This window comes from Siphateles boraxobius, unplaced genomic scaffold, assembly GCF_051911475.1.
Source record: "Siphateles boraxobius isolate OS27281-9 unplaced genomic scaffold, OSU_SipBor_1 130, whole genome shotgun sequence".
Lineage (NCBI taxonomy): Eukaryota > Metazoa > Chordata > Actinopteri > Cypriniformes > Leuciscidae > Siphateles > Siphateles boraxobius.
The window spans coordinates 19,098,343-19,112,501 of NW_027508734.1; the positions used below are offsets into that span (position 1 = coordinate 19,098,343).

At 37.8% G+C, this 14,159-nt stretch overlaps 1 protein-coding gene across 2 annotated transcripts in view; it reads right to left on the reverse strand.

The window, feature by feature from the left end:
• pde3b (phosphodiesterase 3B) overlaps positions 1–13,441 on the reverse strand; it is a 54,903-nt gene extending 41,462 nt beyond the window's left edge. Inside the window, exon 1 of one of the 2 annotated variants that reach the window (XM_077228397.1) lies at positions 12,341–13,441. In XM_077228397.1, the coding sequence (XP_077084512.1) occupies positions 12,341–13,234 (894 nt within the window). In that variant the 5' untranslated portion in view covers positions 13,235–13,441. The remainder of the gene's footprint in view (positions 1–12,340) is intronic. The other variant, XM_077228396.1, reaches the window with a different exon arrangement.
• Positions 13,442–14,159: the final 718 nt, after the last annotated feature.

Sequence of the window (14,159 nt, forward strand, 5' to 3'; positions counted from 1 at the left end):
AGTAACGAGTCTTCTGTGCTAATGGCCACGTGATTCCCACAGACGCCTATCACACTCTTCATTAAGCCACATGCTTGAGTGGCCTTCTTATCTCTCATGACAGCTCACGTCATTCATAACACACACATGAGCAAGCACACAAAGCCCAAAAGATACACACACACTTCAGGGTTTAACAGACAGTACATTTATGCCTCATTACTTACATTTGCGATAATGTTTTTCTACAGCCGTCTATAACTAAGAGGACATTTTTTGCCATGTACCAATCAGAATGTCAATGTGCAACTATGTAGACAGACCTGAGAGAATAATTATTAAATGTCCAGAAGTCATTTTAAGCAAAGAGACATTAAAATGATATATTATATATTTTATTTAATAAGCTTTTGATAACAAAACCTGGAGTGTAAATTTAATTTTAAGAGTAAACTTACATTGATCATTTTAAATTTAATCTAAAATATAGCAGTCCTAGTTTAAGTTTCATACATTTCACTTTTAGAAAAAAACAGTTTACTCTAAAATTTGAACCATACTCAAAGACAAAAAAAAAACGTACAGGATCAAAGCACAACTGCAAAAATAATAATAAAAAAGGTAGTAAAAAGTCCTGGTAAAAACACTGGAAACATCTGCCTTTAACCATTGCATCTGTTTAAAAGTAGTACTTCCTCTTGACCAGCATAAACAAAGTCAAGAGAATTCAGGACGAGGCTCATGCGAGAGGGGGTGAGACGCCGCCGCCGAAGTCAGGGCTTTTTTTCTTTTGACACTAATGATTGACTTTTCCCCTCCTGTGAAATGCGACTGACGTCATCATCATAGCTAAAGCTCAAAACAGGGGAGGGGGGAGGGGGGCTCGCTGGAATGGCTACATTTTATTAGCATGACATTTTCACAGTGAAAAACTTTTAATAGAAAAGGAAACATTTGGAATATTTAGGTCAGTTCTTCCAGGAGTTCAGCTTTCTGCAGGGTAGTGAGTAACAGCGTTTCATAGTTTTGCCCTCTTTCAGTGGGGTTCGCTCTCAGCAGCTAAACACACAGACCTTCCTCTGTAGCCACCACTGACGTCAGCAGTCACCTAGCAACAGTCTTTTGATGTAAAAGCAGCAGTGCTGACACTGTTTTCAAATAAGACAGAAACAGAAAGAGAGAGAGAGAGAGACAGATGGTCAAAGAAAGAAGGAAAAAGGAGAGTAGCAGCGCTTTTAAGATACTTGTGTTTCAATAGCATAATGCATTACCACAGTAATTTAATGCTTCCATGAACACACACATATATATGCAACTTTATTTTTTAATAATAAAGCTTTCCAAAAACTCTCAAATCAGGCCAATTTGATTTAGCTAATACATTTTCCTTGTCTGCACAGAATAATGTACACGCTTGGGAAATTAAAGTAAAACACATATTTAAAAAAAAGAAGAAGAAAAAAAAGTGTTCATCATCAAAATTATAGTACTTATAAGAAATAAATCTTGCTAAAAAAAAAAAAATCCCAAAATTCATTACAGTATTTCTAAATAAATTTGTGAAACTTAAATTGTGAAGTGTAACTACTCTAATAATAAATAAAAAATCTTGCATGCCTTTCATTCTCATGTCATGAAAATCCAACACCAAAACCAATCTCGATCTTTAAGCAAATTTGACACAGGCTTCCAAAGCTCATTAATTCACCCATGAACTCTACATACGACCCACAATTCCCTCCTCTCTGTCAGACCTGACCATGTGTTCGACCCCCGCAGCCGGTCAAATGAACAAACAGCTTTTTCAAATGCAGGACACACATACAGGGATCAACAACCTCCTTGTGGACTTAAGAGCTACTAGGCCACCTTAAATGTTTGAGTGTCTGGGAACCTTATGGTGCAATAAACCTTTCCCGATAAGCCATGCAGAAAATCCCTGGGCCTACTTAAAACCAATGAGATGTGCCGATTGTGTGGCTAACATAAAGAGGGGAGGTGTGCCAGACGTCCCCTGTTTTGACCCATGGGTCTCCTAGTCCACTTTCAACCCTGTCCACTAAGGAAGGTGTGAACCTGTCACTTTAACACATCCAGGAATAGCCACTTATCTCTCAACTGTTTCCATTAATGTCCTCAAAACATGTAGACAAAAAGAACTGCATGGATACGGCGAGCGAGAGAGCGCACACACACACAGTTGTGGGGAGAGAGAGATAGAGAGAGAGAGAGAGAGAGAGAGAGAGAGAGAGAGAGAGAGAGAGAGATAGAGAGAGAGGCCAGATAAGAAGCTGGGAAAATGAGGAACAGTCAGAGTACAATTTGACAAGAGTTTGGCTTGGACAGCTTGTCCTCAAATATCCCCCCTGTGCTAAATTAGTAATATTTATCAATGTTAATCATGTCAATCACATGTAATGTATTAAAGGAACCACTGCTGCACTTGTGAGAGAAAAAACAGCAACTGAAGCTGAATGAGACACATCAAGACAAATAAAAAACCAAGGAGGTACGAAGAGAAAAAAAATGATAGTATTAAATAAAAGTTATAGATGTTTTTTTTAAGTACCGGTGTGTTAGTAACCTAACTAACAGCGGCACTGCAGCGCTTTAAGCAACCGCTGCTCAGCTCGGCTCAGCCAGCATGAAAAACTAAAGAGCTGCAAGCTAATTGCTGGCGATCATGACGCAAACGGTTTCCAAGGTAACAGAGTTTTGGAGTAGCCGCTCCAGCATTTCCTCATCTGTTTGCACTCACACCACCAGGCTGACAATGCACTCGCTGCATCCTGTTTCAGTCTGCAGACAGAAGCGGTGCTGATCTCGGTTAACCCCTTCCTCCTCAACACACTACACTACTTTTTACTCGCGCTACAGGTGCTGTCAGGATTTTGTGAGGTGGAAATCTGGGAGAAAAAAAAGAGGGGTTTTCAGGCAGAAACAGAGAGGAATAGCTGGTTTTATGGTTACGCTCCTACGCGTCAAACTCAAAATGCAAAAGACAATTTACGAACTGAGAGACATGCAAAGAATGCAACGGAAAGCATCAACCTTTGAAATATTCCAGCTTGGCACGGTTCCTGGCACAACAGAACACATTTATCTACTGCTCCCCTCAATAAAGAGCGCACATTTCACATTAAAACCAGCCAAACACATTATTAGATAGCCTAATCAAACACGATTACATTGTGAATGCATTCTAAATCTAGCTGAGAATAACCAAATTTGTAAGTTTAACAATAATAGGTGAATCATTATTATAACAAGAAACCCATCATCATCCTTATAAAAACTGTATTTGTTGTTAATTTAATAAAATAATAATAAATATTATTATTTTTTGTTATTAAAATAAGAGTGATGTGCAGTATAAAGATCTTTCCTCACTGTCGATTAGCCACTGCTCCTCATTTTAAATTTGCAATATGGGTTGGGGAGAGGATTTGTTAACCAGTGTTAACAGATACAACACGCATAACCACCAATAATGCAAAAGGATGCCAGTTACTCACACACACACACACACACACACACACAGAGAATGAGAGTAAAAACACACTTGCCCTCCAATAATAGAAATAGATCGCGGCGCTTAATCTTTTCCCTCTCTTCACTTGTTAAAAAAGGCGTTCTCAGAGATTCAAACCCTATGCTGACTCACATCATCCTTTTCATTTATGAATATGAATTGAATTTTTGAAACGTACTGCTATCATTGTTTTTCAAGCTGTAATTTTCATCTAAAGAAAAAATAGTAATATTGAAACTATCACACCTCTACGAGAAAACACACACACAGGTTTATCATGTCTCCAAGCTCTCGGTATGGACGGAGTGTTCTCTACTCCGATCATGCTGTTGAGGAGGCAGTCAGTAAATTGTACATGGCAATAAGTAAAACTTGGCCTTTTTTCTGTAGACATACTCTCATACGTCACCACTTAGTGACGTCAATGTTATATCATTCCACATGGCATTAGTGCAGGAGAACGTGACAGCTGAGAGGAGCTCCACTCCGCTGTTCCACCGTCTCACACACCTCCCTCTATCCCTCTCTCCCTCTTTCATTTAAGGGTTGCTTAAAAGCATTACTTGCTACTATATGACTACAAATACAACTGTGTATTTGGCTGGTAATGCATTTTAACTAATAAAGGGATTGTACTTTAATTACAAATTTAAGTCGTAAATTGTACTTAGATGTTAAAGTGTATTTACAAAAAAAGAGAAACTAACTTAAAAGAAAAAATAAATAAATGAGAATAAAAATCATGAAAAATAAAAATCATAATTTTACAATTCAATAATTCACAAACAAATACTGCTGACTGTACTTACAATAACTCCACGCTTACTGTGTGACAGCCTTTGACTTATACTATTTTTAGCCCTCTGTATTATTACAGTAAATCACAGCAACAGCTGATGTTTTAAAAGTCTTAATGAGACAAAGACTGTGGCACAACATCATTGTTGAACACACCATGGCAGAAAGCCATGTAATACCACACAGGGTTTATTCCTTAAATGTACACACACACACACACACACACACACACACACACACACACACACACACACACACACACACACACACACACACACACACGTTGATGAGTGACTGCAAATTATTCTGCTTAATCCAAAATAAAATGTAGGGACTGAATCACAGCCTGAAGAACCCCGGCTCTGTATTTATTCAAAGATAAACACACTAGCGTTACGTTCGGCAGAAGAGAACATTTCAATATATTAAATTTAACAACTAATGGGGGGAAGCGTCAACTTTGCCAAAGAAAGGTAGAATAAGATTTGTGCATAAAAAAGCCTTTATACCAAATGAAAATATTCACTTAAGCGAATGTTCTTATTTTTGAGTAGCTTACATAAACCAATGTTCGGGTGATGATGTTTTACTGTGAATCTCTGCACGCACTTTCACCTCACTAACACCTCAGTTGCGGCAAAATGCAAATCCCGCTCATCAAATCCAATGAATTATGAATTGTCGGTTTAGCTGTTCTTTCATAAATACATAATATGGAGCGCTTTCCAAATGCATTGCAGGGAATTCCCGGCCCAGGACATCACCCGCATTCAGGCATCTCATTCGCAAAAGTGATCTATTCATTTTCAACTGAGGGAAATTATTGTGAGCACACATGGCCTCTCTCTGGCATTTGCATTCTCTCACTCTCTCATACACACACACACACACACACACACACACACACACACACACACACACACACACACACACACACTCTCACACACACAATGCTCAATTTACAATAATCCTAGTGACAATCAAATATATATATATGGTGAGAAACTGCTGTTCTTGGTCATGCTGTTGTTTCTATTGGAATGGGAAATTAAAGGGAATTTCACTATGAATATTTTATATTCCAATTGTATCAGAAAGTATGAATACTGACCATTGTTTTATTATGGAATATCTTACTTTATTGCATAAAAAAAAGTTGAAAACGGCTGTGCTGCTTAATATTTTTGTGGAATCCATGATACACTTCCATTTAAAAGTTACATATATATATATATATATATATATATATATATATATAATTAAGGATTCTTTGATGAATGGAGAGTTAACAGCCTTTATTTGAAATTGTAACATTATAAACGTCTTTCCTGTCACTTTAATCAATTTAATGCATCCTTGTTTGATAAAAGTATGATTTATGAACTTTTAAATGGAAGTGTATCATGGATTCCACAAAAATATTAAAAAGCACAACAGTTTTCAACACTGATAATAAATCTTTCTTGAGCAACTTTTTTTTTCTTTTCTTTTTTTTTGCAATAAAGTGAGATATTACATAATAAAACAATGGTCAGTATTCATACTTTCTGATACAATTTGAATATAAAATATTCACAGTGAAATTCCCTTTAATTTCCCAATCCAAGAAACAACAGCATGACCAAGAACAGCAGTTTCTCACCAGTGCACAATATTGGATACACGGTCATAATCAGCAGTAAGCTGTTAAACAAACTGTATTTCATTAAATAAACATTGGTCAGATTTTTGTGGAGTATGAAAGATTCTTTTGACATACTATGACAGCATTTTAACCTTTTGTGAATTCAGCATTATTTATGTGCGTCTAAACCTTCTGGGGCCTCATATTGTTGTGTTGAAAAAGATTAGCCGAAACCCTGCCTAAACACAATATATTAAAACTCACAGAAGCTGGCAAAACTGAAAATAGCTATAAGCCAAGTAGTGATTGTGCTCATTCTCTCCCCTTTCTTGCGGTCACGAACATCACGAAATACCCCAAACTCTCTATAAAACCATATGGCAAAACACCCCAGGGACAAATAACAACTGCCAACTTCACAGCTTCCATATCAACGCGAGCCACTAATAGCAAATGACCAAACTGCATTCCAGTCTCAAGCTTTCTGAATCATTCTGATAGTAACAAAAACAAAATGACAGAAAACATGACTTCTACAAAATAAACACAAAAAAACATATCATCATCCTTAGTTGTTTATCTAAGATGAAATACTAATATATGAATATGAAATTAACTTATTACCAATGTTTTATAATGATACAGACAATAATATGTCAACAACTGCCATAAATTTTGACTTTGCATATAACAAAGGTGATCTGATGTACTCTGATTTAATACCCTCTATCTGTAGTATCCGTTTTCAACGACTTTCAAAAGGTAACTGTTCAAAGACACTGTTCATCAATTAACATACAATTTTGCAAAGGCGTTCAAATAACAATTACATTTCATATCTGAATAATTTTACACAGTCTGAGCCATGGTCTAGCAGTTTAGATACTGTCAACTACTACATGAGATATACAATAATAATAAATAAATAAATAAAAATTGCACTTGCACAATGGTTCAAACTAATTCAACTAAAAGCACCCTTGCTGAGCTGGTTAAGACAGGAACTATAGCAGGAACATTCACATTAGGCAGCACATTTACTATACTTTGTCGTTGACTGTTTCTTCCACACAAGGAATAATGTACAGCACTACAAATTTGCTAGGACTAAAGGCCCGTTCACACAAACAACGATAACTATAACAATATTAGCGTCCACACCAGCGGACAATATTGTTCTGTTTATTCTGAGCATGCGCTGCAGTTTTGTCATGTGCCGCTTTAAAAGCTCAAGCTCTTTCAAGCAGGATGGATTCTGATTAGCTGTTGTTGTTTTATCGTTCATCAACTGGAAAAAAAACATTCTGAAGGTAATTACAGTGATATCGTTCCTCTGTACTGTTATCATTATAGTTGTGGTGTGGACTCTGCTATTCTTTATATTTAAACCGATTTTTAGAACTATCAATTAAGTTGTCGTTCTTGGTGTAAATGGGAAGTAAGAAAAGACCGACTGACCACACCAGTTATGCCTCTCATGATGGTGTTAGGGTTATGCTGTCAGATCTACGTACGCACATGCCAATAAAATCCCATTCAAGGCTACAAGCGCTCTGGTTGTTATGCTGCATTTTCATAAACTGTACTTCAACAAGCACAAAACTGACGACGGCATGCACGTAACATGCCTTTCATCATATAACTAAAGCCAGGTTCACACAGTACGATTTTGGCCGTGTGAGACAACTTTTGTGATTCCTAAAAGACACCGTTTTCAACTAAAAACGTAAAACTTTTTATGTGTTTTGGCTGTTCGTTTACATGACAATGGTGGTTTGGTGGCCTGAAAACGCAACCTTTTAAAAACGGATTTAATAGTGCAGGTTTTTGAAAACGATCTCTGTGTAAAGTGCAAAAACACAAATCTCTGAAGACGATGACGTCATGCACATGCGTATTACGAGTTCAGTCTATAGTGTTTCATCACCATCTAATGCCACAGAATAAAAGGTTTTTTTAGTCGTTTTCGCAGATCCGTGTGAATGGGATCGTTTTGACAATGGTGTCAAAAGAAAAACTTCTCCGTTTTACGCACGGTACGTTGGTTCACCAACAGCCGATTAATGACCATTGCGATTCAATTTTACCTCCAAAGAAAACCAGAGTCTGCCAGAGTCAGAAGATTTCATGCACAGTCCTGTATTGTAACTTCTCCAACGGCTACCATCAAAACAAAAACCAATAGAGACAGAGCGCATTTAGGCCACGCCCAGAACAGGGGGAAAACAATCCAACCGCCTCCATTGACTTTGCATTGCGAGAAGCTGCATCCTTGTCATTTCTGACTTATTCACTGCAACTTCAGAAATGTTGTCAAAACTAGCGCTGGATAGCCTAACTTACCTGAGGTGAATTTGTTACACTATGCTAAACTGCATAATATCTCATCGTTAATACTTCTCACCATTTATTCCCAGGATACGATTGCTTTCCATATATCCATCTTTTTTAACGTATCCTTGAAAAGGGGGTTTGACTTGTCAAACAGTGGAGGATTTTTTTGTACCTCAACGATTAACTTCTCTGCAATGTCATCTGCCATTTTAAATGCGCGAGACCTTTAAATTAGAATGGATTCTGGTTGGCTGTCAGTGTTTTATCGTTCGACAGCTGGAAAAAAATCGCTCTGAAAGTGATCCCAACGATATCGTTCCTCATATCTTTATCGTTATAGTTGTGGTGTGAACTCTGTTATTCTTTAATATGGAGAACGATTTTTTTAATTATATCTTTATCGTTATCTTTATAGTTATCGTGCTTGGTGTGAACGGGCCTTTAGTCAGATAATTGGCAAAGGTATTTGTACACCATTGAGGACATATTTATGAATAAAAATATTGATTTTAGATAATAAAATACCTTAAAAAACTACACATAGTCCCTTTAATAATGATGACACATGCAAGCGTCTGACAATATAAAGCCACAATATAAACTATGACAATGCTGTTTAACTATGTCAGTGCGAGTTGCTTTTTGTTAAAACAGCTCAAACATGCATTTTAGTCTGGGACTAGGCTTAAACCTTGACTCTAAAACCAGGGGAGAATGTTTTTTTCCATTTCCTGAAAAGTAGCATTTTTGGATATAAAAGGTTTCCATCCGACAGCAACGACAAGCTTCTTAAAGATGCATTACATTCTAATTAACCAGCACTTCAAGAGTTCTTTTAGCCTTAAAAAAACAGACCCTGACAAAAACAAATCCTTTCTAACCAGTGACTCCTATAAAACAAAAACATCTTCACCTGATCTGCAAACAACTGATATGCTTCATAGTTTAGTTTAGAAACGGTCACATTTTTCACCGATGACGATTTCAGCTGGTCAAAACGCACACACGCACAAAAAAAAAAAATAATAATTCATGCGTGTTGTTGAACTGGTATGGGCTTAATTCAATTCTAACTATAAAATGTATGATAATGTACAGATAGAATAAATCAAATTTAGCCTAACTGCATTACTTTCAGCTAAACATCAATTAAAAAGTTCGCTTTGTCAGAAAGTGCAACACAAAAAGGAATGAGGTATAGTTCGGTCCTCGGCCCCCAACATCTCCACAATATAATCATTGCTCCATGTGCTATGTTAAAAGTGACTGAGTTTTGTTATGATTATCAACTGATTTAAAGATCCAAGCCACATAAACATTTCAAACAGCCAGGCTACCGCATATAGTGGTCTATCTTAAAAGAGCCATAATCCTGCCATGGGTTCTAAACACAGCTCAGGCTGTGACGAACATTGGGCTGAAAATGCAATGAGTCACAGGTGGCTTGAAGAGGGAACTGGAGCCGTTTCTCACTCCGTGCAAGTGAAAAAGTCATGAGGCCATACGTGAGACACAGCACTGACCAGAACAACCGAGAAAAAATTTCACACATCACGACACTGTCGTGTGAGAGAAAAAAAACACTAAGAAAGGTCCAGTTTAGTTTACACTTTTTTCGCATAGCAATGAATTTAACAGGAGAACATGAATTTAGTAGGATAACCCCGTTTACTTCAAATTGCCCATGACGTTTTTTCACAACTGATAGTGACCTTACACTCCCACACTTTTGAGGTCTGTACAATGTATTTTTTTTAAATATACAAAGAAAAAAGATCTATATAATTTTCTAGACCTACTAAAAGTTGTGAAAAATATCAAATGAACATTTATTACTATTAATAACAATGTTAAATTATATAATGAGGATAATTAATTTATAATTTATTTGATAATAACCTAGTAACCTAGCAATACTAATAAAATGCATTTCTTAAAATACAGCTGAAGCAGTGTTTTGAAAAAATAAATAAAAAGCTGTTCACGAGGCCCATCAAAATGGGATCGTGTGCGAGTATGAACAGAGGGAAAAGAGCTGAACTATCAAAAACAGTCAGAGAATCAGACTGAGACACCGGTGTCTCAATGTCACATCATGACTCAAACTGAAAAAAAGACACAAAAGTTGCACAAAAACACCTATTTAAAATTCAGTGTAAACAACTATACTTCAATGAGTAAAAAAAAAATGAGCACACACATAGATGTCCGTGTTCAATGTGCAGCTTCGAAATGAACTTCTCCAGCTCTTTTGGCTTTGGTCTTAAAAATAAACACAGAAGGATGTCATTTTTTTGTTAAAAAAAGTATTAATAGCGTAAATTGAATGGCCTGGTGACTCAATGTTATTTGTTGTTGTGCATTCTGAAAAGGTCTCATCACTTTTCAATACATTTGTCATTAGTAATGATGGCACATTGAACATGAATATTGAATTAGCACAAACAACAGACACAAGTTAGAATTAAATACTGTTGCAATTCAAACTAGGACAAAATGGAGTGGAAATACAGGCAAACTTAGCAGAATCCATTCGCTTTCATTCTAGTTTGATATTTTGTTTCCAAGTGTTCTTACAGATCCCCATGAGAGAGAACTGATGCTACTGCTCAGTAGGAACAGGTGCTTACAGGTCAAAATAAAGTCTGAAACTGGTCACACAGAAACCTCAATTCGTGTGCGTGACTGGAACAGTGCACTCATTCAAAGCACACTCAAAATCACTTGCAGTACAAAGTGAATGGCTTTATGTGCAAGCAAGTAGAGAAAGGACTAAACTCTTTATAATTAGTGTGGAAACATGCATAGCTCGTTCCAAATTTACTTGAATTATGTTTTTATAATTCACTGAAATACTGCCTGCAGAAACAAGTCAGGATGACTACATGAAAACTCAGCACAATGTTAGAGTATATTTACTTAGCCACACGGGTTTGATGACCTTGAATTTAGTGTTTAAACATGACCCTTTACCCTTGGCCAGGTCTGACTTTTTGGGCAATGTGAGCTTGATGTTTCAAAAATCAAACAGCTGCAAGCACCATATCCTACTTAATGAACTGACAAAGTGTCCATATTTATAGAACTTGCAGATAACAAATTGCATGCGTCTAAAACAAGTTACATAAACTGCTAATTTTCCATTATGTCACACACACACACACACACACACATAACATAAGCCAAATACTTTTGTTAAAACTTTTAACTTTGCACTAGAATGCAAAAGAACAGTCAATCGATGGCAAACTTTTGAAACTCTATACTCTATTTACAGCACAGACACTGGGACAAGTCATACCCTACTTTTAACGTGTTTGAATCAATGATTAATAGTGTATGTTTTTTGGGGATTTTTTTTCTCACTTCAGTGCAAACACAACATTCTGACCAGCATTATAAGAGTGCTGTAATAACGGTTTCTGGGTCCAATGTAAACGCTTTTCTGCGGTACTGAGAAGAGACCATAAGGAAATATGACTAAACAGACATTATCATAAAATGTGTTTTTGTAACTTGTTAAAAGGAATAAATATATTTTAACAGAGTTAATATTTTAAATAAAACAGCCTGTTTGGACTACTGGATCAACAAGACTTCACATAACTAACTAGGCCTAAAAACAATTTTGTCACTGTTAAAGCGAAGAAAAAAAAATCTCACTCCATCACAGTGAACAATCAAGCCTAAATAAATTTGGTAGCTATTAGGCAACAGGTGACTGACACAACATTAAGACCTGGCCAAACAACAGTGTATAGCCTCCAAAATACTAATACCATCACATTCATGATATAAACTGTATGGATTGTTGCTCTGGAGGTGTATCAGGGTTGAGATTGTTTAGAGCAAGAGTTTGATTAGCCTAGCCTATGGATGTGTTCTGGGGAAGTGTGATGGGGTATCAGGAATAAGTTTTTGTGCCTTAGGACTATAATTGTATGGGATCATCTGAAATGTCAGAAGTTTGATGAGCATGATGATGAGTTTTAAAGGTGTGATGTGTGTTATAGTAAGGTATACATCAACTGGTTGATCATGATCAGTGTGTGTTGCTGATGAACAGCCCCTACCTGTTCTCTCGATATACAGGGCAGGGAAGGTCTGCGGGGCATCTTACAACTGCCATAATAACTGCTGGACGTCTCTCCCAAAGAAACACAGCTGGACCTTCTCCTGGGTCTGATGACGGGAACTTTCTCCTCCGTGTTAGGAATCCTCCCGGCCGTCTCCCTCGGTGGGTAATAGTGATCAAAACAAAGCGCCAGCAGAGAGCCGGAGACCCCCGCTATACACGCCAGCACCGGCCTGAGGGACGGAGAAAGGCAGCCGAGGCTGGTGAATGACAACAGCCACACCAGGCTGGCGAAGACCAGGATCAGGACGCTGTGCTTAAGTTTGAGAGTGGGGATGAGAGTGAGCAGACCCACGCAGCCCAGCACAAACAGCAACCTGCCCATCATTTGCATCTGATGGTGCTCCTCTCCCCACTGCAACAAGCGCAAGACCATCAAATCCCCCAAGTAGCATGATGCTGGTAAGGACAAAAGCCAACATCTGCTGCTCTCCCTCTTCGTCCGCCTCAGGTAGAGGGTCAGAAAGAAATACGCGCAGCCGATGCTGAATAAAGGACTGATGGACTGTGAGAAATCAAAGAGGAAAGTCCGCAAATCCGAGACGCCGTGTTCACTCTGAAAGCTCTTCGAAATGAAACAGGAGAGCGCCAGAACCGCCAGCGCTCCCACGTAGAGAGCCGAGCCGCGGAATAGTTTGGACTTGAGGATATCCTCGTTGCAAAACCTGCAGACATTGAATAAAAAGCCCCTCGGATGGTCTTGTTTTAACGGAGTGACGCAGCTCTTCACATAGCCGTTCCTGAAGCTCTCCGCGCTGTTTGCATTGCCAACAACACCATCGTGCTGTCGGATTTTACTGTGCAAAACCTCTCCGTCCTCCCGCACAGCCATGTTGTCCTCCTTCCGTGCTTTTAAACTTTCATTCCTTCGAAATAGATCCTCCGTGTGTCAACGTTTCACTACATGACGGCAAACGCGCTCCATGGTCACTCAAACGTGCTCAGGCATTTTGGCCAGGAGGAAAAGAGGCTGAAATGTTGTTGTTTTTTAGCAGACTCGAGCTCTATGTCGCCGTCTAGGTGCGACAATTTGTAACAATGACTAGAGCGCTAGACACAGACGCGCGCGCTCTGTGCACCGCAGCCAAACCGCGCGCACCTTCAATTTATGTCTGTATTTTTTCAGTTTTTAGTCAGATTTACCACCGCTATTGCAATATTTAAACAACACTATTGACGGCTAAGTTATAAACATACATTTTATATGTATATTATGTAGAAAATTGCCTAAGACCTAAAACACGGGAGCTTGTGAGTGTGTCCTAGGCTATAGCCTACTTTTGAGTCGTGTGTATAGGCTGCATATTCATTATTGTTTGTTTATACTTATACGATTCTAGCATATAATTAAGCTAAGCCCGTATTTAGTCATGTAAATAGTATTCTGCCATTCACGTTTTCCGCCGTTCATAAGCCAACAGGCCCTTATGGTTTCAATGCATAAGCACCACAAGAGGTCACTAACATAGATATTATGTTACAGCTGATTTGTCTTGTTTCTTACCAATGTGGGTTCCAGAATCTCAGCCAACCCAGGAACCCCCTATTAAAATGCTGTTTTACATTTCAAAACACATCATTATTATATTATGATCATTTTGGTTAAGTCTCTCAATTAGCTACCTTTGCATTATTTGCAATGTCCTCTATAAAAGCAACAAAATCAACCAAAGATGATATCACCAAATATCAACCAAAGATATTAACCACATAACAAATAATGGTGTCACTTTATGATAAGATTTAATTTTGAAACA